The 27,941-nt window shown below is 41.6% G+C and overlaps 3 protein-coding genes across 7 annotated transcripts in view; 1 reads left to right on the plus strand and 2 right to left on the minus strand.

Moving 5' to 3' along the window:
- The window catches only part of SERINC5 (serine incorporator 5), a 69,551-nt gene extending 66,088 nt beyond the window's left edge, over window positions 1-3,463 (minus strand). The window contains exon 1 of the mRNA XM_042450127.1: window positions 3,216-3,463. Coding sequence (XP_042306061.1) covers window positions 3,216-3,242 — 27 coding nt within the window. The 5' untranslated portion in view covers window positions 3,243-3,463. The remainder of the gene's footprint in view (window positions 1-3,215) is intronic.
- THBS4 (thrombospondin 4) overlaps window positions 1-27,941 on the plus strand; it is a 553,455-nt gene that overhangs the window by 150,631 nt on the left and 374,883 nt on the right. The gene's annotated exons all lie outside the window — the stretch shown is intronic.
- CDK7 (cyclin dependent kinase 7) lies at window positions 9,382-27,829 on the minus strand. 5 transcript variants are annotated; one of them, XM_042450131.1, is made up of 12 exons: window positions 27,713-27,829; window positions 25,493-25,552; window positions 24,874-24,907; window positions 21,895-21,962; window positions 20,940-21,008; window positions 19,798-19,908; window positions 18,138-18,256; window positions 17,028-17,127; window positions 15,732-15,818; window positions 15,451-15,600; window positions 11,240-11,387; window positions 9,382-9,959 (listed from the first exon to the last, which is right to left on the minus strand). In XM_042450131.1, exons 1-12 carry the CDS (start codon window positions 27,770-27,772, stop codon window positions 9,934-9,936), a joined length of 1,032 nt encoding a protein of 343 aa, XP_042306065.1. In that variant the 5' UTR covers window positions 27,773-27,829; the 3' UTR covers window positions 9,382-9,933. The 5 variants fall into 5 exon arrangements, with proteins under 5 accessions (XP_042306065.1, XP_042306069.1, XP_042306068.1 ...); XM_042450135.1 differs by having other exon boundaries at window positions 24,874-24,996; window positions 27,713-27,774; XM_042450134.1 differs by having other exon boundaries at window positions 24,874-24,920; window positions 27,713-27,732.

The following is a 27,941-nucleotide window of genomic DNA, read 5'->3' on the forward strand; positions in this document are numbered from 1 at the left end:
TGAGCCTGCTTTTTGTTTTAAGAGTGGTAAAACAGTTCATATTTTTTTAAAAAAACCACACAAGCTTTATGGGCAGTGTGCTTTACAAAACCAGTGGCACAGGCGGCATCCTACAACAGCTTGTAACACAACGAAAACGTCAGCCTTCCAGTTCGAGAGGTGTTGCTACAGTACATTGTTTTTACATTTTCCACAATGGCACCACTGCCACGTTTGAGAAATTTAAAGCATTTAATGATGGATACACACACACACACACACACAGAGTATATGCACCTACATTAAGCTTATATTGCCTCTGCAAAAGCAAAGGGAAGCAATTGAAAAATCATCCTGGTTCATGGAGTGGATTCCTCCCCATGGTTTCTTTTAGGAAAGCTACTTTGCCAGGGGCTGCATCCGCACTGCAGAAATAATGCACTTTGACACCACTTTAACTGCCATGGCTCAATGCTGTGGAATTCTGGGACTTGTAGTTTGTTGTGGCACCAGATTTCCCACTAGCAACAACCAATGCCACCAATCCTTGCCCATTATCACATCGATGGAAGAGACCCTTTCTGAGGCATTTCCCAGCAATGGAAAAGCAGAGGTTGTGTAGAGAGCCAATGTAGCATAGTGGTCTAAGAGTTGTATAGGGGCTGCATCTACACAGTAGAAATAATGCAGTTTTGAATAGAATGGTTGTAATCGGCCTGCAATGTTTTTTTTTCATTTTGAAGTGTTTTATATAGTTTTATCTTTTTAAAATGCATTTTATTCGTTTAATAGTTATCTATTTTAACACTGTAATAATTTAATTCTTTTTAATGTACCTCTATTCTATGTTTTTAATTGTATTGTTTTTTAATATGTAGCCACCCTGAGAAAAAAGTGGGATACAAATAAATATAATAATAACAACAACAACAACAACAACAACAATAACAATAATACCAAGTCCTTAGCCTTCTCTGCCAAAGCCTGATGGTGCCTCACACGCACGCACACACACACTACAAATCCCAGGATTCTGAGCCATGGCAATTAAAGTGCTGTCAAACTGCATAATTTCTACAGTGCAGATGCACCCTATTATGACTCTAGAGACCAGAAATAATCTACAGAAATAGCCACTAAAGTGGTGTCTATGTTGACGCCACTTTAATAGCTATGGCTCAAGGCTTAGGGAATCCTGGGAATTGTAGTTTGTTGTGGCACCAGAGCCATAGCCATAGCATTGAATTCCACAGCATTGAGTCAAAGTGGTGTCAATGGAGTTTATCACACTGGGGCTGATTTCGACATTAAACAGAGATTGAGGCGCATTTAAAGCATCCTGCAAATGAAGCGGAAATGGCAAGTAATTGCACGAATGATTATCACACGCAATTGCATATATAAAGCGATACTGGAAATGCATTGTTGCTGAAATCCCGAAAGTAAAAAGACGAGCATTAATGCTTCTTTGTGACCATTTTAATGCTGGATTTTGTGCAACGTATTGTGAAATCATTACGCGTGATTTTGCCATTTTTTCTGGGATATTCCCGGGATAAACTCCTGATCTCCTTCATGTGATAAACTCCAACGTGGACTATTTCTGCAGTGTGGATGCAGCCTAAGGTTCGGCCGCGAAATCCACTGGGTGCCCCTGAGTGAGTCACACTCTCTCAGCCTCAGAGGAACGCAAAGGCAAACCCCTCTCTGAACAAACGTTGCCAGGAAAACCCCAGGACAGGGTTGCCCTAAGTCGGAACCAATGTGAAGAAGGCACACAACAACAACAGCAACTACTGTACAACAATGCTTAGTACTGTATGAAGGAAGAGATCTTCTTTGTGGGCAGGGACCCAGTCTGTTGGGTGAAGCTCCCTTGAGGAACCTGGTGACGGGGACCACTGCAAGGGCTGGTTGTCCGAGGCTGCATCCGCACTGCAGAAATAATCCAGTTTAATACCACTTTACCTGCCATGGCTCAAGGCTATGGAATTCTGAGAATGATAGTTGGTGCCACAACCAACTACCATTCTCAGAATTCCATAGCCTTGAACCATGGCAGGTAAAGTGGTATTAAACTGGATTACTTCGGCAGTGCAGATCCAGCCCAGGTTGAAATAAATGTGGCAGGGAGGCCTTGGAGGACCTGCCACACAGGAGCCCTGAAGGGGTCAGGCAAGCCAGCAGCCCCCTCTTCAATGGAGGACAAGGCACTGCCAAATGTAGGACAGCCAAGAAACTCTTGGAGCAAAATAGAAGCCACAAAGCACTCAGAGATAAAATGCAAATCCATGTTTCAAGTGGAGGGCATTTTGCAATCTCTCCTGGGCAGGAGGTGGAAATGGAGGATGCGTCCTGGGAAAAGGAGGACTGCCAAGGAGGACAAGGCATCTCCCCTCCAATAAAGAAATAAATGTAGAGATGGTCAAGAAACAGTGGAGGAGGGACAGAACCCAAATAACAACTAAACAGACAGACAGACTGACTGACAGACACACACACAAAACACTCGTATCAATATAAAGCCATGCTTCTTAGCCCTGCTCCAAATGATGGAGGGCGTTTTGGAATTCCCTCCTGGGCAGATGGTAGTGGAGGAGGAGGGAATGGGGGACCCGTCCGGGAAAGGAGGACCTTTCCTCCTTGGTTCAGAAAAATGGAGGAGGACAGTGCCAAACAAAAGCACTAATAATAATAATGATAATAATGATAATAATAATAATAATAATAAAATGCTTCTTAACCCCGTTTCAAATGATGGAGGGCGTTTTGGAATTCCCTCCTGGGCAGGTGGAGGGGGAAATGGAGGACGCGTCCGGGAAAAGGAGGAACCCGATTCCTTGCTTCAGAAAAATGGAGGAGGCCACTGCCAGACAAAACCACTCATAGAAATAACACAACAACAACAACAACAACAGGAAATAAATAAATCCATGCCTTTTAGCCCCTGCTCCAAAGGATGGAGGGCATTCCTAGGTGGGAGAGGGGGCGGGAATGGAGGACGCGTCCGGGAAAAGGAGGACACCCATTCTTTGGTTCAGAAAAATGGAGGAGGAAGGACAGTGCCAAACAAAACCTCTCATAGAAACAAACAAACAATAGATAAATAAATAAACCCATGCTCCTTAGCCTTTCTCCAAAGGATGGAGGGTGTTTTGGAATTCTCTCTTGGGCAGCAGCAGGAGGAGGGAATAATGGAGGACGCGTCCGGGAAAAGGAGGACCCCCTCTGCTTACCTGGCCTGCACAGCAGGGCGCAGACATGCTCCTGGCCCCTGATGCCTGGCTGCTGGCGGAGGTCCAAAGGCAGGGGCTGCAGGAGAGGGAACGGGCTCTGCCTCTCTGCCTTTCCAGCTCAGGCTGCAGCAGCAATGGACCCTCCTTCTGCCTTGAGCCCGAGAGAGGAGAGGAGGCGCCTGCTTTGCCTTGGCTTCTGAGGCTCAAAGCTTCCGCTGTCGTCAGTTTCGCTTAGCAGGAGATCAAGGGGAAGGCGGTTGGGAATGGGAAGCAAAGCCCGCCCTGAAAAGGACAAGAGGAGGAGGAGGAGGAGGAGACAGGGAGGGATGGAGGGATAGAGGGGAAGGAGGTGAGGCCACCTGCTGCCCAGGCTTTTCCCACGCTCCTCTGGAAGCCCAGCTCTCCCGAAGGGCCAGCAAAGGCACTGGGTCTCCAGGGAAAGAACCAGAGAAGACCCTCAAATGCAAGGGCATACAACGCAGGACAAAGCTTAGACTGAGTTCCCTATTGCCAGGTTGGTAGGGATGCCAGAGCTGGGCAGTCAAGCAAGAGGATAGGAGGAAAACCCATTCCTGGGAGATGTGGTGCCAGAGAAGAGTGCTGAGGATCCCGCGGACATCCCAAAGGAGAAGGGCATGGGCCCTAGAAAGCTCCCTGGCAGCCAAGAGGACCAAACGGAGGCTGTCCTACTTCGGACACATCAGGAGAAAGAAGGACTCACTGGAAAGGGCAATCATGCTGAGAAAGGTGGAGGGAAGTATGAAGAGAGGAAGGTTGCATGCCAGGTGGACCATGGGACTCTGTGAAAGAGGCCACCATGGGTTTTATGGGGTTGCAGGAATGAAGCAGAGCAGTGGCGGACGGAGATGCCTCATCCATAGGGTCACCATGAGTCCAGATCAACCTGAAGACAGTTAACAACAAAAAAGGGGCACAGACTGCACCAGGTGACACCCTGAAGGAGGTGGCGTCACTGCTTCCCCCCCCCCCCCCAACCCATATATTTGGGTAGAAACTGGTTGCTGTCTGGGAAAGCGGCCAAGAATGCTGATAGCTGCCCTCAACAAGAGAAACTTCCCAGGGAGGCTGGCGCAGTTTCAAGGCAAAGCGAAGTCCATTGCAAACAAAATAGGATTAAAGCAAAGTTCCGTAGTACAAACTGGGGGTCCTAGCCAGAGAATAGTCAAGCAGTCTGAGATCTAGGATTCCCATGAGGCAGATTGACAAGGCTGTGTCCAAAGGTCAAGGGTTCCAGAGAGTAAGATGAGCAAGCAGTCCCAGCCTCAAGGGTTCAGGCCAAGGAGACAAAGAAAGAGTCAGAGACAAGCGTGCTATCACCAGCAAACTCAGATAATTTGTTGTGTGGCATTTGCCTGCCTCATTTCCTTCCATTTTCTACCATAACGTTTTTCAAAGTTTATGAACTTGTATCTAGAATCATAGAGTTGGAAGAGAGGCCAAGGGCCATCCAATCCAGCCCCCTTCTGCCATGCAGGAACACACAATCCAAGCATCCCTGACAGATGGCCATCCAGCCTCTGTTTAAAGACGGGGGCTCTGCCACGTTCCGACTCCGAGGAAGTGTGTCTCATTGTTGAAAAACTCTTACTGTCAGGAAGTTCCTTCTTATGTTGTGGTGGAATCTCTTTTCCTGTGGTTTGAATCCATTCTCTGTGACTTGTCCTCTGGAGCAGCAGAAAACAAGCTTGCTCCATCCTCAATGTGACAGCCCTTCAAAGACTTAAACAAGGTTATTATATCACCTAACCAACATGTTTCCAGGCTGAACATACACAGCTCTCTATGGCCCTATTTAAATGGGCACTATTAGGCGCTCCTGTCACGTGTGAGGGGCGGGGCTTTCAAATGCCCCTCGCATGTGACGGGGCGTAAAAATGGTGACGCCCTATACACATGGGCGCCACCATTTTGACATGACATGCCTAGCGTCCTCATGTCGTAGCGCCTTCATAACGCCACAAGTGCGCCATTAGCACCTTGTGGCATCATGATGGCGCCACAGAAAGAAGCCGCTTTTTGTTGCGTGAGGAAGCCGCGCGGTTTGTCCACTGTGGCTCCCTTGCGCAACAAACGAGGGCGGCGGGAGACTGCCCTTTTGGGTGGTCTATATCCCACCTAAGTCTCTCCTCATAAGGCATGGTTTTCAGATCCTTTGCCATTTTGGTTGCACTCCTTCCTTTTAAAATGCTGGAGCTCAATGGAAGAGGTGAGGTGAGTGGGAGGAGGATCAGTGGGAGGAGAAAGGAGAGGCCCCGGTTTTAATTTTTTTTTAAAAAATTAATTTTTAAAAAATTCTTTTAAAACATCACATTTTACCAAATGTTCACTTCAATCACATGAAACTGTGTATATCTAGTCTGTGTGTATGACATAATTTAAACTGATAATTTTAATTTTGCTAGTTGTTTTATGTCACAACTATTACTATGACATTCAGTAATCTACAGGAGGTACGACAAATGAGTCACATTCGTACAAAAAATATTACGAAGGATTCTATATGGTGTGGTGTGGAAGGAGGTCAGTGTGTGTGTGTGTGTGTGAGAGAGAGAGAGACCATGAATTACCAAACTGGGTGATGCTGAACCTAGTGATGCCACTGCCGCAAAGGCACCACAAAATGGAGGATGTTCCAGAAAAATGGATGGGTATTTCCAAATAAAAGTTTAAAATACTTCTAGAAATGTAAATTCATGCTTCTCAATCATGTTGCAAATGGAGGAACTTTTGGAATTCCTCCTAGACAGAAGGTGGCAGTATAGGAGTTGTCTGGAAAAAGGAGGGCCTCTGGTCATACTGTCTCGAGCCCCTTTCTTGGCCATCCGCAATATCCTCAGCACTCTTCTCTGGTAGGTTTTCAGCTTTGGAAAGTTATGCTCTCAATGAAGAGGTGGCTCCTACTCCTCACAGGGTGACCAGATGTCATCATTGCAAAGGAGGGCAAAGCATTTTAAAATTCAAGAAAAAATAAGAGGGACATTCCCAAACAAAAGCTACTCCCAAACACTCCTATCAGTGTAAATTCATGTACTTCTCAGTCATGCTCAAAATGGAGGACATTTTGGAATTCCTCCTGGACAGAAGTGGAAATGGAGGACATGTCCAGGAAAAGGAGGATGTCTGGTCACCCTGCCCAGGGAGAGATGGAGAAGCTGCCCCCGCCGGTTTGTTTACCTACTTCAGATGCCTATGGTCACCTGGGGGTGGTTGCTGTGCATCTGGCTAGGAAGTTTCATTGGGAAGTGTGAGGACTTCTCCAGCAGTTGTGTTGTGTGTGTGTGTTGTGTGCCTTCAAGTCCTTTCTGACTTATGGCAACCATGAGGCGAACCTATCACAGGTTTTTATTGACAAGTTTCTTCAGAGGGGGTTTGTCATGACCATCCTCTGAGGCTGAGAGAGTGGGTCTTGCCCAAGGTCCCCCAGTGGGTTTCCATGAGGAATACACATCTAGGATAAGTGAGTCACCTGAAATGCAAGCAAATTCTATTCCAGTGGATTTACTACATGGAGCTAGAGGTGTAAGCTTTGCATAAATAGTTTTGGGTTTCTTCCTTCAGAAAAACATGTATGCACACACAAACAACTAGAAACAAACACAGCAGACATCTACCCAATAATAACTTCCTCCACAGTGTTTCCTTCTTCCCGTTCTTTGCTGTAGTTCTTCTCTTAACAGAATATGATTGAAGCAGGAGTTACATGTCATATCTTCACACTTTTGTGTCACATCAACATCTGGAGCTCCATCAGGCTGAAGATAGACAGCCCTCCCTCCGGTCCATCTGCCTTGGTCCAGGCCTCAGAGGGAGAGAAGAATGCTGGACCTGATCTCCTCCCCCCCCATACCATTCCCTTCTCCTTTTGTGTTGCGTCTTTTAGATTGTAAGCCTGTGGGCAGGGAACTGTCTATTATCTCCTCTGTTGTAAACCGCTCGGATTCCCAGTGATTGGGCGGTATATAAATAAAAACCATTATTATTATTATTATTATTATTATTATTATTATTGAGTTGTACAATTTCTACTTCAACTCAAGTCAGGCTGGGCAGCCAGACTCAAAACTGGCACATCAAAAATAACTTTTTGGCAATTCAGAAATTCAAATCATGCAAAATTGTGTTAGCTAATGAAAGGTGTGACTGAATATATGAAAAAAATAAGTAGTCCGGTCTCCCCTAGAACCACAGACCCAAATCAAACATACCCAGTTCTCCAACAGAGAACTCATCCAAACTTCCTCTGAAGGCATATCCAGAGCTAATAGTCTGTCAACACCAGTCCCAGAGATTGCACAGCTACTTTTCTTAGTTGCCAGTGTTTCTAATAGGAATGAGAGAATGCAGGAATACAAAAACCTCTTTCCTAACAAAGACCTTAAGTTGACAGTGTTATAATAAAGGCAGGATGCCAGAAACATTTAGTATGACATTCCTAACGGATTTTATGGGGCAGTGTGACATGAAACATCTGTGCCTGAAAATATCACAGCAGCACAAAATTACTAAATTTGAAAAAAAAATCTTCCACCTAGACTTATCACTGTAAAGAGCAATATTGACCTCAAAGACGTATTTAGAAATAGGGGTTTACAAGTTCTCCAAAAACTAGTGCTTTCCAGTTTGTCAATGAAACCACTAGTCTAGCTAGGTATTATCTACAAAGCATGGAAGCAACTCTTGACACTCTTAGGCTGGTGGTTTGGCAATAGAGATGCCAGTTTGGAGATGAGAAAGGGTTCCTGTAACTTTAATCCTGAAGAGAACATGGAACAAGACAAGGTACTGCCAAAGTCTGTCGAGCAGGATGAAGTTGTCTTCCAAACTCCAACTTTCAACTGCAACCATCCCCTCTCAACATGGGAACTGGGTGCTGCTCCATGCCCCCTTTGCCTACTCTTCACCATGTTGGGAGTGGATGGCTGTGGCTGAAAGTTGGGAGTTTGGAAGGTAAGAGAGGATAGGTACCTTTGTCCAGCTTGACAGAAGTTTATGGCACCTTGTCCTGCTCTATGATTGGCTGAGGATTACATTACAGGAGCCCATCCTGAATCCAACGTGGCAACACTACTTGGGAGATGTCAGAAATTGAACCTGGATTCTTTTGCATCTAATGCATGTGTTCTGTCACTTAGTAAACGTATTTCCCTGAATATCAATAACTATTGGTATTCTGAGCTTATCAAATTTGCTAGCAAAAATGCTATCTGAATTCCAGGAGAGTTCATTTTTAAGAACCAAAACTCATTGCTCTCCTTTTCAGGTATTACCGAGTTAAACTCTCAGGCTCAGGCACTTGCGCTTCCACTTGTGTTTTTCTTCTCCTCCATCAACAAAATCCATGCAGACAAGATGGCAAACAAAAGCTCCCAGAAAGGTGTTAACAACCTAGAAGGCTCATTGCCTCCCGAGACAAGAAAAGGATCCTCTCTTTTAAAATCAGCTTTTTTTTTAATTGCCTACTCCAATCTAGTTACTTGCAGCTAGGCCTCTTGGAAGCAGGAAAACACAAGTTAAATCAAAAGTGTGAGCAAAAAACTTTCCCATATTCAAGGTTCCACCACAGCTTTTTCCTCATTATAGTGTATATCTAGTATTGCTTCTTTATGAGGTGATCTAGTTTTTCTAGGCTCTAATGTTGCCTGTGTGCAAAGAACAGTCTGAGGCTGCATCTGCTCTGCAGAAATAATCCAGGTTGGCATCACATTAACTGCCATGGTTCCATTTTATGGAATCCTGGGTTTTGTAGTTTGTTATGGAGGTAGCACTCAGACAGAAGGCTAAATATCTCACAAAACTAAAATTCCTAGAATTCCATAGCTTGAAACCATTGGAGTTAAACTGGTGTCAACCTGGATTATTTTTGCAGTGCAGATGCAGCCTGAGCTGATGCCTGCAGTCCCACTATACTGTTTGTGTCTTTGTGTATTTTAATCTTTTATATTTCCAATTATTCATTTTCATTGTACACAGGCTTTTAAATATCATGGAATGTGACTAAGCAAGAAAGTATGTATGCCTATTAAATGAAAATACACAGATGTGTAGGCAATGTGTGTATCACATGCAAATTGTAATTGCATGCTCTTAGCTAGCTGTAGATTTTCCTTGAAAACAGCCCTAGAGTAAATCACAATCAGAGCTCAACTTCATTGAAAAACATCATTTTTGCCTCCTGAATTTGATAATCGATGGTTTTCTAACTTGTTAGTATAGTATGTAGCTTAATATTTCATACTGAAGCATCAATAAGACTTTCAAAGTTACTAGAACTCTAACATCAATACAATGTCATGAAAGTGGAATGAAAAGTCTCGATATTTTATCCTCTCTAGCATGAATAACTGGGAAAACAAATATGCATTTGTACACAGACTTCTAATCTCCACAACGAGGGGTTTATTTATAATTGTCCAGGCCCTGCTGGATATTTCTAACAAGAATTCATTCAGAATCACTGTGCACAAAGTTCCATGTATCCCATTTACCGCTAAACAGACATTTTTAAACACATTTTTTCTTTTTTTAAAAAGTCAGTAATAAAAAAATACATGGTTTTTTAGAGATGAAATACTACATGTTTTACATACATTTACAAATTTAGGTTTCATTCATGTTCAGTTGATATTTCAGTTCTCACATTTGGCCTTTTCAGACTTCACAGCAGCAGAGGTATTCAATATCCCTGTTTCCACAGTTGTCAAAACACCAATTTTTTGGGTAACCCTAAAAGGAAGAGAGTAAATTTTAATGCAAGAAAAGTAAAGTTTAATGCAAATAAATAATCTTGCACTTTTTTGCCTACAACTTGAAACATCATTAATCAAACCTTAGTTCAATTTGAAGAGCACAAGCATGACTTTCTCTAGTATGACCACTGCCTAAAAAGTTATGTTAGCTCCAGTTCTTTACATTAACTCCTATGTTACAGAACCCTCATGACAATGGCAACATCATTTGGGCCTGATGTAGACAAAACATATGCCCAATCTTCTAAATTTAGTGTAAGCAACCATTTATCTGCCAGAGGTTCTGTCCCCTCAGTGGTAATCTATTGGGTACATGTCAGCAACAGGCAGGAGCCTCCTCTTTTTAAAAAACAACACATTACACCACAATACACACAGTTTTTATCTCTCTGTCATCCTCTTCTCCAGCAGGCTCATGAGAAACTGACAAATAACTCTTGTAGAAGTCTGAATTGACCACTTGAAAAATGTTTTTGCAATTACTCCAAGAGTCATAGGATGTCTATCCCTGTTCTAAGCTATGACTGGGAGATTAAAAGCCTATGTGAGTCACCTTCTGCTTCTTCTCCCACCTGGGAACTACTGTAAGTGCCATAAGTATGCCACTCTAAGCCCTAAAAAGATCTACATATAAACTGAAACAAGGAGGCACAGAAACAGACAAACCCATGAAACATTTCTGATCTGCCAATGACTGGAAGGTAAAGTAGCATCACATCAGTGTTAGGCTTAAGAGGAATAAAAGTTAAGCAACCATCTCATTTAGATGATACAGAGACATTTTATAAATTGAAAAATATCTTCTGAATGGAATATTTACATATTTGCCAAGATTCAGGACAAGTTTGTGTGCCATTAACCAGCGGCCACATCTACTTTTGACAAACCAGCACAATTCTTACATAAGAAAAACAGAGTGGAAGTGGTTTTTAGCCCCCATCCTCATTCGAAAACAACATGCTTCCCCTAATATGGTTGCACTTGACTGTTATTAAGCAACAGTATGGAGCAGATAATGGGACAAGAAAATGGCTCAAGCAAACCACTCTGCATCCCTTTGTAGGTAGAGAAGTAGCCAGATATGCACATCGATAGCAAGATCTAAGACTAGCAAATTGTATTATGGCTTGACAAATCATAAGGCAGGCATTACATTTAACAGCTTATATAAAAAAGCGGGCTATAAATAAACATTATTGTTGTTGTTGTTGTTGCTATTATTATTATTATTAGACAGTATTAAAATATTATTTTAACCTTGGTCTTTTCCATCCATTCTTTTCCTCTTTAAGTTTGGAACTACAATTTGCTGTTCTTTCAAGGCTTCTGCAGGACAGTTCGGTCTTGGCAATTGGCTTCCAGGTGTTGGTGCTGGTCGATTACTAAAATAATTATGTTTCAATGCCTTAAAAAGAACAAATATACCACTGAAACCACAGCTTCCTCTTTATAATAACTGTACTTAACATCCTATACCCTTGGGCCCTAACTTGTTGCTAGTTAGAAATATGCTGCTGTGAAGGGATAAGAAACAGGTGAGCATGGGTCAGTTTCACTTCTGTATATTCTTTATGAAGGATTTATATTACGTTCTTCTGATAAGGATGATAGAATTGGAACAGAGCACAGTCATGGTTGGCCCTCTGTTATCCATGGGGCTGTTTCCAGACCCTCAACCGACCTCCGTAGATACTAAAAATTGCAGGATCTAAAGTCCCATTGAAGTCAACGGATGCCAAATTGCATATGGCCATGTTCGTGTGGCTGCATGCATGCTCCACCAATGATCAGAATGGGGTGGGCCAATCTGCGGATGTTCTAATTCACTGATGGCTAGCCAAATGTTTTATTGTTCAGGAGTGCAGAGGAGAGGAGGTCCCTAGAATCCCCATTTTATTGTTAAAAATTAGCAGTGTCTTTTTAGCCCTTATGGTTTCAATAATATGCTTGAATCCATGTGGGCACCAATTACAGAACAGTCAGAGAGTGCACGAAGAGTTCTATAGTTAAGGATGTAAAATCCTTCTTGATCTTTCATGATAAACAGACTAGAATAAGTAAAACAAAATGTCACGTACTGAAAAATTATGCCAGTTCCCCCAAATAGCGTATTTTAGCTGTTCTTGGCACAATCTGAATTGGGGAAGCACCAGATTATTTTTTCAGGACACTATAAAGCCAGCCATGGAAATGCTGATTAAGTCTTTTCAATGTCCATCAAGTATACTTAAGCCACAAGTCTGTGCTGCTTTTACCAGCTGTGCTGCTGTAGCTTGATGGTGCAGCATAACCAGTCTCTGGCTCTGGGTGAGCCCAAGTGGCACTGAATTATCATATGGTTGCAGCTGCACAACCAAGAAAAAAGAGCAGCTTTACTCTTCTGAACCTCCAGAATGTAGAGTACACTAGAAATTTGAGAGGTTGAAAGCTTTTCATTTTTCCTCAGCTATAGAACTGCAGTTAGATGGCCATGGAGGTACATCCTAGTACCATCAAGCTGTGGATGCACCAAGGGAGGGGGCTGCACAAGGAGATACTGTTTACCTCCTTCTACAACACCTCAAAAAGTATTTATGCTAGCCTAAAACCTAGCTACACCAGAGCAAGGCATCAAGAAGATTCTTGTCATTGTTCTCTTAATGATCAACTATTTGTCTAGCTGCTATCCAGACTGGAACAATGAAATATGATTTCTGATAATTGCCCTCAAATATTTTAGTGCAATGTGTTTACCATGTAACTAAGCCTGATAAATTTAGGACTGCATCCTGGACACTGCATTAGAATCCTGATTCTCTCCTCAACCCCTCCTCTTGACCTACACCCATTAGTCATAGTTTTGAAATGAAAACAAAAGATTAATTGATTAACCTCAAAGGGACTCATTAGAAAATATAATCACTGCAGTGTTCATATATTGGCATTTGTTGTTGTGTGCCTTTAAGTCGTTTCCAATTTATGGCAACTAAGGCAAACCTTTCACAGGGTTTCCTGGCAAGTTTCTTCAGAAGGGGTTTACCACTGACATCCTCTGAAACGAGAGTGAGTGATTTGCCCAAGGTGACCCAATGGGTTTCATGACCAAGCAGGGATTCAAACCCTGTTCTCCAGCATCATAGTTCAACACTCAAAACCACTACACCATGCTGGCTTCTATACTGACATATACTATTTTATTGTAGAGAAAATAGCAACTTGGCAAAAATAACCAAGCAGTGTTATGTCAGCATTCTATCTGGTTCCAGGTTGGCTTGTTTCACCTAATAAAGCCAGGATTTGTAAGCTAACATTGTTGGCTTACATGAGTTAGCTTAATGTGTGAACATACTATGAAGATTCGCCATGTTAAATTTTTTACATAGCCCAAACACTGCCACTCCCAAAAGGCAGTAACTGCATGCTAGGAGAATCATAGCTTGGAAAATTATTTTTGTATATAAAAAAGCCTGACCATAATCATCCAAATGACATTTTGACCAAATGACAAATGACCAAATATCACTTCTAAAAACTAAAATGTAATGATGCCATTAGCTTCCCTTCCCTCCCCCTGCCCCCCCAAATGGAAGTTTCTCAAAAAGTAATATGTTGTGGGTGCAGTAACTATCTGTAATACATTATTTCAGGGACGTAGCTAGGATTTTAGGAAGGGGGGGGTCCAGACTAAGTGCCACCATGATAATGGGGCTTGAGTGCGGCGGCGCAGCAGCACACACCATTCATTTTTCTAATGGAAGGGGGGGGGGGGCGGCCCCCCAGCCCCCCCCCCCCCCCCCCGGCTACGATTACTTTTAAGCTCTGCTGAGAACTGCCAGGGGTGCTTGAAGAAAAATCCTAGCTGCAGGGCAAAACATCCCTGCACAATCCAATATGCACTGAACAAGGTCATAGAATGCTGTCAGGAAAACTGAGGGGCTAGTAATGGAATATTCTGAAAGAAGACATAAAGAACTGGCTGAAATGCTAAACAGCATTCCACACTGTAGCATTTTGCTGCAGTGTCACGTTGCATAGGATAAATAATCAACCACATCTAGCTTTGTTTTGCTCATAAACTGAGAGGTAAGTTTTGCTAACTACCCACAGACAGTTTACACAACTATCAAAGCATTGCTATGTTTTTGACATGGTCCATACTACTGAACAAGTTCTCACATCTATGCCAAAACGCATAACAAAAAATAAAACAAAATAAAAGTATGACAAATAATCTCATCAATTTGCAATGACCATGACCAACCAGTAAAAATTAATTCCACAAGAAACTGGCATAGGCCTGTTACAGACTACCAAAATAAAGCTGCTTCGGGTCTCTTTGGAGGTATGCTGTTTAAATGATGCATGCATCCTAAGAATCCGGAAGCTGCACCAAAGCTGCACTCCAGTGCTTAGGAATGGAGTGTTGCTTTGGCGTGGCCTCCGGACTCTTAGAACCCATGCATCATTTAAATAGCATACCTCCAAAGAGACTCGAAGCAGCTTTATTTTGGCAGTCTGTAACAGGCCATAGTGAATAATTACAAGCTTACAATAATGAAAAGAAACTTTAACACCTGTTTGTAATCCATAGTTCTCAATAGGAAAAAGGGCTGAAATTGCCCTTCCTTATAGCAGCATTGCCCGGGAAAAAAGATCAAAGAGCTCAAAGTACAGTGTGCCCACGTTATATGCGGATACACTATACGCGGCTTTCAGCATATGCTGAAAGCTCCGAAGGAGCTGCGTGGGAGCGTGCAGGACAGAGCATCCCATTTAGTTGAATGTGGCGTGCATGCGCCACGCACCGCCACCGCATGCACGAGCCCCATTACTTTCAATGGGGCTCGAGCATACACTTTTTTTTACATGGGAGGGGGGGGGTCTGGAATGGATCCCCCCCTGTAAAAAAAGGGCGCACTGTACATGCCTTTTCAAACTGCAGTATGTACTTGGGAGAAGAAGAGTCACTAAATTCATTAGTACCTTTTTCCAAGTAAGATTGTACAGAACCATCTGACCATGCCCTATTGTCTCCACATTCAAAAAGATAGTGCTACTTTTCCTATCTCTTCCTTTCCACTGCTCTGTTGCTTTAGCGGGCTCACTGCTGAACCAGTGGGGATTTTGGCATTGATCAGCTGACTGGGGTGGTTCTTCTTGTTCAGATAGGTGGTACAATTTAGCCAGAAACCCAGAAGAGCTTGGATCTTTTGGGGGAAGTCCCTGACACCTATATTTTTCAGCTAAAAGATCTGTTGATAACATGATTGCACTGAATCTATTCAATGGGCCTGAAAGAAGACCCATGCATTGTTTTCCAAAATTCATTAAATAAAGTAGATTTATTTATTTATGGCATTTATACCCCACCCTTTAGCCCTAAAGGCTCTCAGAGCGGCTTACAATTACCAAGATTCATGGAAAATTAACCATTTTTGCTAAAGCCTGACAGAAGTCAGTTTTAACCTTATGAAGAGGAAATGAAATACCTGTGTAGCGGAGACCCTGGTAGAAGGATTAAATGTAAATAAGCCTTGCAGTAGTTCAAGCAAATCATCACTAGCAGCACTGAAAATATGATGAAGCAGCATTCCAGGGAAACTTTTAAAAGTCACATAATCTGGAAGATTGGTCATACCCTGTTGGTAGAGGGAAAAGGGAAAACAAATGGAGAAGCAAGTCAGAAGCTATAGAATGAGTAGCACACACACAAAAGTATACAACAGTTCTTGTAACACACATGAACTCTAAATCTAGTCAGGTAACTCACAGGCCACTGTTCTTCTGTGGGAGTACCCAGAGTTTCAAATATCTTTGTGAGCTGATCCAGGTCAGAATCCCCTGGCAAAAATGGAACCTGCAGTGAGATGAATATAGCAGCTTTCAACTATGATTATTTAAAATATTGTATTAATTAATTTAAGATTGATTAACAGAAACGGGAGGGGGGCAATTAAAAAAAAGTTTCAGCTTCAGAATCCCTGAAATTTTCTTTTAATCAAATGCAACCTATGTCAACCCATTCTCTGCATTTAAAGCTTTTGTGTGTGCCAGGGCTGGGAAATCTACAGCTCTTAACCTATTTTCTGTAGGTAAAGGGGATCCAGTCAGAAGGAGGAGGGTAGGAGGAAGGAAAAAACTCCTATGCAATGAACTAGCTCAAAACCGGGGCAAGAGCAATCTATCCTTCCCTTAGCAGCTTGATGGGCAGGGAAGAACAGAAAGAAAGAGAAAAATTGAGAGGAAAGAACAAAAAAAAAAAAAAAAAAAAAGGGAGGGGAGGGGCAGCTTACTCACTCATTGCTCTGGCTTCACCCATTTTGGGGATACAACCTCTTAATTATGCTCTCCCTACAATGCCTTTCTTGATAAAAAAAAATTCTATTCCTTCATTAGACTCCAAGTATGCACCAAATCTTAAAACCGAGGTGCGTTACAGACCGCCACTTAGGGGCGGCCTGTAGGCGCGCCTTTCCCCGGTGTATCGGGGCCTCAGCTGCCAGACAGGCAGCCTCTGAGGCCCTGATCCGCCGCTTTGCAGGCTACGGGGAAGCAGCAAAAGGCCGCTTCCCCACAGCCTGGAAAGGGGTGTCCTTAGGGCTTCAAGCCCCAAGGACACTCCACGGCGTCGGGGAGGAGCAGAAAGGGGCCGCTTGGCGTTGTTGGGCGCAGCTGTCTGAAGGCTGCGCCCAGCGACGCAGACCAGCGACGCAAACCAGGAAGGAGCTCCGAAACAGAGCTCCTTCCTGCTCCGTGCAAAGGGTGCATTAAGCGCCCTCGCGCAGAGCGACGTCACGTCTGCGCCACCCCGTATAGAAGCGGCGTGGTCGTGACGTCGTCATGGCGGCCCCCATGTGGAAGGGGTGCATTTTGTACGGACTCAGTCCGTACTAGGGTTAGGGGAGTGCGGAAGCACCGCCCCTTCCTAACCCTAGTACGGACTGAGTTCGTACTTAACGGCCCATTTGTAACGGGCCTCAAGGTGCTACTTGTAAAGTACCAGACGTTTAGTCATTTGTGCAAGAGGAGAAGCAGTTTTCATCTTCTAGGTACGCCCTGGTCTTACCCTTAGAAGCAGTTCAGCCAATATGCAGCCCACTGCCCACATATCCACACCTACTCCATACATTCTAGCACCAAACAGCAGCTCAGGAGCTCGATACCATCTGAAAAACAAAGGCATGCTGCACTTATCCCTTCCTTTAATGAAGAATGCATAATATTTTCTAAAACTCTGTCCTACTTGGTGTCTAAATATTTAAGGTTAAAGCAAGACAACTTACAATATAATACTTTTGTCCAAAAGAAGGGTGACTAAACATTGCTTATGTTAGTAAGCAATGTGCGAAACACAGATTTGAAGGAATACTTATGGTTGAGTAAAATGTCTTCATTCTATAACACATGGTGTTTACTGAAATCTAATTTCTTAGGTAAATGAGTCATAGTGCTTAGCAATGCAACATATGTTACAGATTGAGTGTTGATTTGGGTTGTATTTTGCAACATTTAAGTCCCTATCCTAAATATCTGTGCAGTATAAAGGTGGTAAAGTATAACACAGAGAAAGTTTAATAAAGATATAGGCAGTGGCCAATTCTAGGCAGGAAGCCAATCTAACAGGGGTGTGGAGCCATGCCAGTTTCACTCAGATTTAACATGTACATTAGTCTGCAGTATACACTCCTCAGCTAGGGACTGGCTGTCACATGAAATGTCAGCAAGCTGCCAGAATCTCTTCCTCTTTTATATATACTGTAATGACTGGGAGAAGAGACACGGTGCTCATAGCGCTAGGCTACATCACTGTCCTGATCAGGTACAGTGCTCTACTAATCTATTTGGATTCAAGCCACTCAATGCCATACTGGGGAACTACCATATTTTCCGGCGTATAAGACGACTTTTTAACCCATGAAAATCTTCTTCAAAGTTGGGAGTCATCTTATATGCTGGGTTAAGCCCGGCGTGCTCCCTCCTTCCAGGGCTCTGAGGAGGCTGAGGCCTCCGCAGGGGCTGGGAAGGAGAACCGTGGCCGATGCGAGCGCCGCTGGCCTGCTCCCTCCTTCCAGGCCTCCTCAGAGGATGTTTTGGACTCCAATCCTCATCCTTCCCTGACAACATGGTCATTGATGCCAACAGGCCACTTGAGTTTCCAGAAGAAACCCTTTCTTACCTTGTAACCACTTGATGCGTATAAACTCTATTTGGACTTCCAAAAGACTTTGCTAAGCCAAAGTCAGCCAGCTTCAAAACTCCATTTTCATCTAGCAGCAAGTTGTTAGGCTTGAGATCCTTAAGTGAAAAAAAAATCATGTGAATCAACCATCACTGAGAATAAATACTTCGTCCTTGCTTTAAAAAGAAACAGGCAAGATCAAAATGTATCTTTAAATCTGAGGTATGGTCCACTGCAAGTAATGCAATTTATAAACTAATACTATATATACTCATTAAGTCTAGAAATTTTAATCAAAAAATTGACTCAAAAACTTGGGTTGACTTATCCATGGGTCAATATAAATACTGTGCCTTAACTTTTATCAAAAGAGAAACCATCCCCTTCTGATCTTTCTTCACTACATATGTTAACAACACATGAAGTTTCTTCACCACCACAGGCAGTAATATTGATACTGTTTAGGGACTGGGTGAAGGCCACTTCAACATACAGATGAACTAAGAGATACAACAGTTTAAAGAGTCTACATACATAAATTATATTGGTGAGCATTAGCCTCAGAAAGATTCTGCTTTTTACTTTAGTTACTGTCTCACCAGAACAGAGATAGGGAGACCAAGAAGGGCCTGAAGGCTAACTGACAGTGGGGCAGTCCCTCCCATTCCCATTTTCCCAGGGAAAGCCCAGACACAGTGAAGTGCTAGCTAGAAAAACACTCCTTCAGTTAGTGTCTTAATTAGCTGGCTTCACTTCATGTCGGCATTCTTTGGCAAGGAAAGGTAAGAACAGAGTGGAGAAGGAGTGGAAGCTTCCTGGAAGGCTGTGTGGTTCGAATGAGGAGTGCTGGGAAATTGAATTTGGCCCAAGTGCCAAAGTGTCCCTGTCCCTGTACAAGTGGCGTATTTACATAGTACAGTGGAGCCTCATAGAATCATAGACTCATAGAGTTGGAAGAGACCACAAGGGCCATCCAGTCCAACCCCTGCCATGCAGGAAATCCAAATCAAAGCATCCCCAACAGATGGCCATCCAGCCTCTGCTTAAAGACCTCCAAGGAAGGAGGTCATTATCCTCATTATCCACGGACTTGCCATCTGCAGATTTATGCATTCATGGATGGTAAGAACGCATTATCCCCAATGGTGGCACAAACACATGGCCACATCGCCATTAGAGACAGCCCCTGTTGTCCCAAATAGCAGCAAGTACATATGGCCATGCCACCATTGGGAATAATAGGGGCTTAAATGAAGTCTCGTTGTCCCTAATGGCAGTGCAGCCGCATGCATGTGTTGCCATTGGTGACAACAGTACTTGAGGTCCCACAGATTTTAAATCCAAAATGGATCCTCCATGGATACTGACATCCCAGTGTATTTACAAAGTGGATTTGATTTTTATTAAATACAATACTGAAAACCGACAACTTAACTTTTCATAATTAAATGCCTGTGCTGTATTTTGTTCTAATTTTTTTACATCAGTTACTTCAAGTTTGGAAAGATGCTTTTTTTAATACTGTAAAAGTTGTCATCATGCAACAAAGCTTCTCTTAAGACTAAAATTCTTCCATTTACAGGAGTGCCATCAGGTTTAATTGGCACAATAATTTATTTGGTCAGTGGCCAGTCATTTTGTACCTAGACTCACTTACCCTATGAAGAATCCAGTACTCATGTAAATATTCTAAACCCTGAAGTGTCATCAGCATGTATGCTTTTATGTGCGAAGGTGTCAACACAAGACTAGTGTCCTTTATTATAACCTGTGTACAACAATACACAAAATTTTGTAAATGTATACATTTTATAAATTTCAAAAGCACAGAGCTTTAAAACAGATTGAAATGTACATTCTGATTAACAAACACAGACAATGGTCACCAGAGTGCCCTGGGTAAACATGTGTCTTTAATCTAATCCACTGCATTTTGTAAGAATAGAAGAAAATGGCTGTGAAGTACTTGCTAGATTGCTATATAATGCAATAAAATTATAGTATAAAACTATATGCTATAAAATACTATAAGACTATGAAATTATTTTATGATTGCAGATGCCTTCATTTTCAGCACAACTGGCCACTTTATGAATATAATGTTGGATCAGATAAAGCCTTAGTCTGATACCATTGTATATAATGGGACTTGGCATCCATGTGGATTCTGGGAATAAAACCCCAAGGGTCCATTGTATCTATATTTCATATCTTAATTGTTAATTATGTAGAACTACATCAAATGGCAAGCATACCCACACAATTATTTTCCTTCTTGGATGACTTCTGCAATAGCTTAAATCTTTGGCTATTGAAAAATTTGGCTGTATGCCAGCCTCCTCATGCAGCTATATAATTTAAGCTATTTATTCTTGTCTCAGTTCATTCCACTTACATATATGGTGCTGTAGAAAGAGTGAACAACCTAAATGGACTTAGACTCAAAACACAGACACAAGCTTGAGAAGGGAAAAGAAGGGGGAGGCAAATAAACTAGAAAGAAAATATGCAGTTATTTCAGTTACCATAGCAGACAACATGCTTTTCCTACGGCTTCAAAGAAAAGGTGGAATGTCCTCACAGAGCATGGGGAAGTACTGTTCAAGTCCATTTTGTGAGAGCTACTGTGCCCAGATTTTTTAAAGAGTCATACCCATTCTTCCCCATGTCCCTTCGCCTAGTGACTTTTCCCTATGATATCTTGTTTGAACATGACAAGTTAATGCTTAAAATACATCAAGTTCATTGTATTAGATGTGGGGAGAGACAATGGACAGTCATTGGCTTAATTAATCTTACCTCTAAATCTGTTTCCATAAAATCAAACACTAGGCTAATGTTAGATTTATGTCCAAATGCATCAAGAAGCTGGAAGAAAAGCACACTCAGGTTATTTAAACATAACTTAACTGAGGAAGGCTTTAGGTTTAAAGGGGCTCAAGGAGGGTGTCCTGTGTTAAGCCCCTTTCTGCCAGTGGTCTCTAGCATGCTTAGCTAGTTAAAGAGATAGCACAGTAAACCATAGTGAACAACAACATCTCAAAATTTTTTAAATTTTCTCCTATGCCTCAGACTGATGTTATTAGATACAGACTGTGGTAGGCTCTCTACTCCTTGAATCCTGGCAGCTTTCCAAGGATGTTAGGTGCTGGTGGCGTCAGTGGCCTTAATATACTTTTAAAAGTTGCAAGTAGAATAGTGCACTCTACCTGAACAGAAACAAGCCTTTTTTCTATCACTCTGACTTTGTTCACACATGAATACTGGTTAAGAAAGTTTAAAATAAGGATTGGCAACGTGTCTGACTAAACAAAACATAGTTATGGCTCCCCACTCCCATCTTTGGAAGCCTCTGCATCACAGAAACAGGAAGAGTAAGAGGCTTAAACTGAAACATACACTATTTTAAACCATTATTTGCTTGTATCTTTGGAATCACAAACAATTGTGTTTCTAAATCCATTAGTGCACACTATGGTGTGATGTGAGGTCTGACTTCAGTCTATATCAGCCCAAGAAATGAGCAGAGCCAATGGCATTGCTCCATTAACCTGTCAGAAAAACATTTTTGTCTATCATTCCTTTGCACTATCATTCCTTTCTCCGCACGACTGAGTGGTCAATCTTAATTCTCCTAAAAGGATTGCTACATTGTAAACATTCTCTTATAAGAATAATTATTTCCAAATAAATACAACTGTAATGTACACAGAACAACAAAAACAACTTCTTTCAAACAGAACTTCATACTTACCCCAATAATATTTGGATGGCTAAGCTCCTGCAACAGTTTTATTTCTCTGAGGGCTGTTCTGTTTATACCTGATTTTGATGGGGGAAAGTGGAAACAATGTTAAATCACCCTCAGCAAAGTATAATGTTAAGTTACTTTAAGTGTCTCAAGTTACCCAAGGTGAAAAGAAGCAGTTATTGTCATCTTTGTCTCAATTATTTATACCACATTCCCTTACTAGCTTTAAGTTCTAACCTCGAAGTCTCTTAGGTGTCTGTATCTTGAAAAATGCTTCCAAGTCAGGGGCTTAGAAGACCACTGATGGGCTCAACTGTAGATAGTTCTAAACATTGTCAAATTCAACTCTGGTATCAACAGTTAAGAAGGAAACAAAATTAGGCAAGACTTTTGCTTCAGAGTGAAAAGAATCCAGAGTATATAGTACTGGATGAGATAGACCAGAGCTCTGACATCATGATAAAGATGCTTTATAGTTTTCAGGAAGACTAACAAGTTCTTCCTTGGGTAACCTCCTACTTCAGTCCACCCCTTCCATTCATAAATATTTCCACAGACATCCATAGGGATTCTCTTCAAACATTCTAAGAAACATGGGTATTTCAGGACATTGCAATTTCGATTCCTTCTGCTCCAAGTTAAAGTCTTGGAAGAAAATCAAGGTGCCTCTTTGGTAATTTTGCATTTCCTCCGCAAGCAGTGTTTTTATCATTAGTACAGTTGGCCCTTGGAATTCGCAGGGATCTGTTCTGAACCCTCCCACAAGCTCCAAAACTCTCACATATTCGAGCCCCATAAGCTTGAATGGGGCATGTGCATGCGGGGCATGCACCATGGGTGTGCATCCTATTGGTGTTAATGGCAGTTGCCCCTCCGCGGATTTTCTTTTTTACTTTCTTTTTTAATTTTTTATAAAATATTTTATTAAATATAAAAAGACACACAGAAACAAATACATCAACATCAATGTACACTCATATATAATTAAGACATGCATAAAAATATGAAAAAAAAATAAAGTAAACAATTTTCAAGTCCGCAGATCTCAAGTCTTGGAGGAGCAACTGTATTATTATCAATTACATTTTTGGATGCTTTTCTAAAAACAGACTAACGGAATCTTCAATTAAAATATGCAAAAGCTAAAAAAAAAACAACAATATATAATATACATAATACTTATGTGCTACATCAAACTATAGAAAGCCCTCTTCCAGGAATTTCTAGTTAAGTTCACTTATAATGGTGAATCCAGAGGCAGTAGGTTACTTGTTCAGTTTCTCATACAAGTCTTCTAAATATTCCATGCAGACATGGAATGTGTGGGATGAATTATAAAATAGCCCAAAGGGCACCAGGAGTTTTGACAGAAAATCTGGAGGTCGAGAGAGTGTGACTTGCCTAAGGTCACTGTTTCCATTACCAAGCAGAGATTCAAAGTTTGGTCTCCAGAGTCATAGTCCAATACTTAAACCACTACACCACAATGGCTCTTGTGTCATCAGAATACTCCTAAATTCCATATCAGTCAATTAAGTGGTTTCATGCAGATGTTAAATAGCATGGGAAATAACCACAATTCCTGCAGAATCCAAAACCAGCAAATTCATGGGATATAGAAACTAAATCTAGGAAGTACCACATTTAATGAGTTTCTATCCTAAATGCTTTTTATCAGACACATAGAGCAGAAAAATTTCCAATTATGTATTTTTCCATGGAAAATTTTCCACATGAGATATGTATGTGTGTGTGTGTGTGTATATATATATATATATATATATATATACACACACACACACACACACACAGGCAAGTGTGCATGTGCACACACATATGCACACATTTATCCATAATTGTTTCAACTGTTCTACCACAATCAATCACATTAGATTGACCAAATAGTTGATATAAACTTACCACAATTCTTCTAATAAGACAAACATTGACATACCCTACTATTCAGAGGCATAGGTAAATGAACACTCTGCCAAACTTGTTTCTATTTTGCAAATTGCTTGCTACTCAATCAGTCACAAGGGCAAGTAGTCAAGACAAAATGTGATCAGTTATTTGTGCCCACAGGATCATATCCTTTCATCCTTTAATCCAGTGGTTCCCAACCTGTGGGTCGGGACCCCTTTGGGGGTCGAATGACCCTTTCATGGGGGTCGCCTAAGACCATTGGAAAACACCTATTTAATTACAGTTATGAAGTACCAACGAAAATAATTTCATTGGTTTGGGTCATCACAACATGAGGAACTGTATTAAAGGGTCGCGGCATTAGGAAGGTTGGGAACCACTGCTTTAATCAAAGAGAATGTTCTGTTAGTTGTACCAAATCAAATGATTCTCATCTTGAACTGGAATTTATAAGTGAGTGAGTAAAGCAGACAGTAGTACAGTTATACCGCAGGAGTAGAAAGCTAAAATGTTGATATAAGATATATTATGTACAGCTATGTGTCCTAAAAGTAGTTTTCTTTCATTTGTAGTTATTGTTTTGTTAAATATATGCCATTATAGTTTTAAAAAAAGGAGTACAGTGTAATGAAGGCTATTTTTAGGATATATCCCTAAAGAAAGTTGGACATTATATATCTTATATCAATAGTTTAGTTTCTTTTACTGATGTGTAACTGTAATACCTTCTTCAGCTTTACTAAGAGCCAAAACAGACCAGCTCAAAACGCCAGCTTCCCAGCAGCTTGAGGGCATGGCATTTAGACACTGTCCACCTTGACACCACCCTGAAGCCAGCATATTGATAGCATTTTTGCAGTTAGTCATCCCATAAAAACACTGGAGTAAGAATGTTATGCTATTGATATACTTTAAAAGTAGCAGAACAACATTTATCTCTATTAAATTCTTCTATTTGGAACTAAAGAGACAAATCAGTTCCCAGAACACGAACTCCTTTACTGCTGTGATAACAAAATCATATTTGTTCTTATTTGTCTTATTCCAGATACTTACCATCTTTTGCTTCTGATCGGTGGCCAAGCTTGATCTAAAATAGAAGACTGTTTTTCATTATTTAAGTATTGCTTATTACACTCTAGGTACAGATACACAGATAGTCCAGTCCTTTGAGACTAACTGAAAGAGAGAAGATAACAGCATGAACTTTCATAGACTTGAGTCTACTCCCTCAGATGCGTCTCTTGTGGTCTCTTCCAACTCTATGATTCTATGATTCTTCTGAAAGATGAAACTTATTTACAATATTTTATATAACTATGAAGCACAATGGGATTTTCTGACAACTTGATTATTTTGCTATTTCTCATTATTAGGCAAGTATGGCATATACAGGAAGAGGATGTGGCTCTTATGCTCTGAAGTGCGTTTCCAACACAGTTCAAACTTCCTACAGCTGAAACACATAGCTGATTTGTTTCATGTCTGGAAAACAACTTTCCTGAGATAGTACTGTCTAGTGTGGCAAAAGCAGAAGCAAACAAGCAAGTTTAGAATTCAGTTTCGCAAACTGTTTGGATAAGCTTTGATTTCCAAACTGTGATTAACTAAACTATGATTAACACAACTCATAGTTTTGTGCAATGTCAGAATACAGCCAAAATAACACACTCACCTTTTTAATGGCAACAATTTGGTTTGTATTCTTGTCTTTTGCTTTATAAACAGTAGCAAACTAAGAGAGAGAGAGAGAAAACCATGCATATAAAAATTGTTTTCTAATGAAATTGCAGCACAGTTTTTTTTGGTAACACTATCATGGGGTTTTCTCAGCAAATTTCTTCAGAGTGGGGTTGCCTCCTCTGAGGCTGAGAGAGTGTGACTTGCCCAAAGTCTCCCAGTGGATTTACATGGCTGAGCGAGAGATCAGGGCCAACACTCAAACCATTACACTGGTTCATGCTATGTTTTAAATGTGTTTTAAACCATTTTAATTAATTAATTAATTAATTGCAGTGGACCCTTGTTATCTGCTGGGATTTGGTTCCAAAACCCTTGTCGATATTTAAATCCATGGATGTTAAAGTCCCACTGAATAAAATGGATAGTAAAATGGTGTCCCTTATGTAAAACAAATTAAGGTTTATTTTTTGTAATATATATATATATATATATATATATATATATATATATATATTTCCAAGCTGTGGATGCTCAAATCCATGAAGTATCTGTGGATAAGGATGGCCAACTGTAATAATATCACTTCTTTAACTACCATATATACTTGACTATAGGTCGACCTCATGTATAAGCTGAGAGCCAAAATTATGGATTTTGCTTTGATTTGTGGATAAGTTGAGGGTAAAATTTAGGGGTATATAGCAAAGGATCTAAAGGATGAAGCAAGGTAAAACAATGTCAAAGTACTTACAAAATTTCAGCAGACATAACTCTTTGTGCTCACTCTTAAGGCTGAATGGATGAGAGAGTAGAGGGGATTGGTGCTTCATATATTATACTCTTGCTTTTCACCAGGGGATGGTTCCTTCTTTTGAATAAAAGATACAGTACTTACGTTGACCCAAGTCGACTTGGTTTTTTTGGGACGATTATTTGACCTACATTTCTAGACTTATACAGTCAGCCCTTCTTATATACAGATTTTTTATACACAGATTCAAGCATCCATGGTTTGAAAATGTTCCAAAAAAGTATCAAACCTGATTTTCCATTTTATAAGGGACACCATTTTGCTATGTCATTATATTTAATGGGACTTGAGCATCCATGGATTTTGTTAACATGGGGATCTTGGAACCAAACCCCAGCGTATAACAAGGGCCACTGACATGAGTATATACCGCATTTTAAACTTTTTATTATTAGACTTTTAGCCGCACCTTGTTTCGATCTACATTGTAAGCCGCCTCAGTTTTCCTGTCATATGCTGCCAAAGGAAAGCTATGTATAAAACAAAAGATTTACCTCACAAAGTTGGTGAGAAGATAGATGTAAAGAAGGGTAGAGAATCCAATATGCCTCATCAGAGAGAAAAAAGGCAAGATGCAAATATAAATACTTCCCATACATAATTAAAATGAACTGATCAAACACACAAACATATATATATATATATATATATATATATATATATAATCAGTGTACGGGTTTGAATGTTGGATGATGAGTCTGCAGCACACTCTCTCAGCCTCAGGGGAAGGCAATGGCAAACCTCCTCTGAAGAAATCTTGCCAAGAAAACCCCATGATAGTGTCGCTTTAGGGTCACTGTAATTTGGAAATGACTTGAAGGCACACAACAACAACAACAACAACAACAACACAATTAGGATAAAAATACACAGTGGGCCCTCTCCTTATGTGGGGGATCCGTTCCTGACCCCCCCCCCCCGGCGTAAGGGAAAACCCACCTATGCTCACCCTGGGCAAGGCATTGCCAAATGTAGGTCATGCAAGAATAAATGGAGGACAAAATAAACACTATAGATGTCAACCCATGCTTCTTCTTAGCAGGGTTCCAAATGGAGGACATTTTGGAGTCCCTCCTGGACAGAATGTAGGATGCGCCTTGGAAAAAGAGGACGCCTGGTCACCCTGGGCGAGGCAATGCCAAATGTAGGGCGTGCAAGAAAAATGGAGGACAAAATAAAAATAGACCGCTCTCCTATGGATATCAACCCATGCTTCTTCTTCGTAGCCATGTTCCAAATGGAGGACATTTGGGACTCCCCCCTGGAGAGAAGGCTGGGAGGGAAGAGGCGTCCGGGTAAAGGAGGGCGTCCTGGAATCCTTTATCTCCTTATGGGCAGGGGATGCTGGGAGCTGCAGTCCCCAAAGCAAGCCATGCTGGGGTCCCTCTAGAGGCCTCTCACCTGCCCTTCCCCCAAGAAGTCCAGCTTTTCGTAGCGCTTGGCCCTCGCCCGCGCATCCATCCCTGGGAAAGGCCAAGCGGGTTAAAGCCACCCGCCCCCAGGCCCCGCCCCTCATCCCTCTGCTTCCGGCTTCCTCCTCGCAAGCCCCGCCCCTCAGCCGTTTTCCGTTGGCTCCTCCGCGCCGGCCATTGGCCAACCTTGTTTCTAAGGCCTCCGCCGGCCCTTAGCA

This window comes from Sceloporus undulatus, chromosome 2 (assembly GCF_019175285.1).
Source record: "Sceloporus undulatus isolate JIND9_A2432 ecotype Alabama chromosome 2, SceUnd_v1.1, whole genome shotgun sequence".
NCBI classification, from domain to species: Eukaryota; Metazoa; Chordata; class Lepidosauria; order Squamata; family Phrynosomatidae; genus Sceloporus; species Sceloporus undulatus.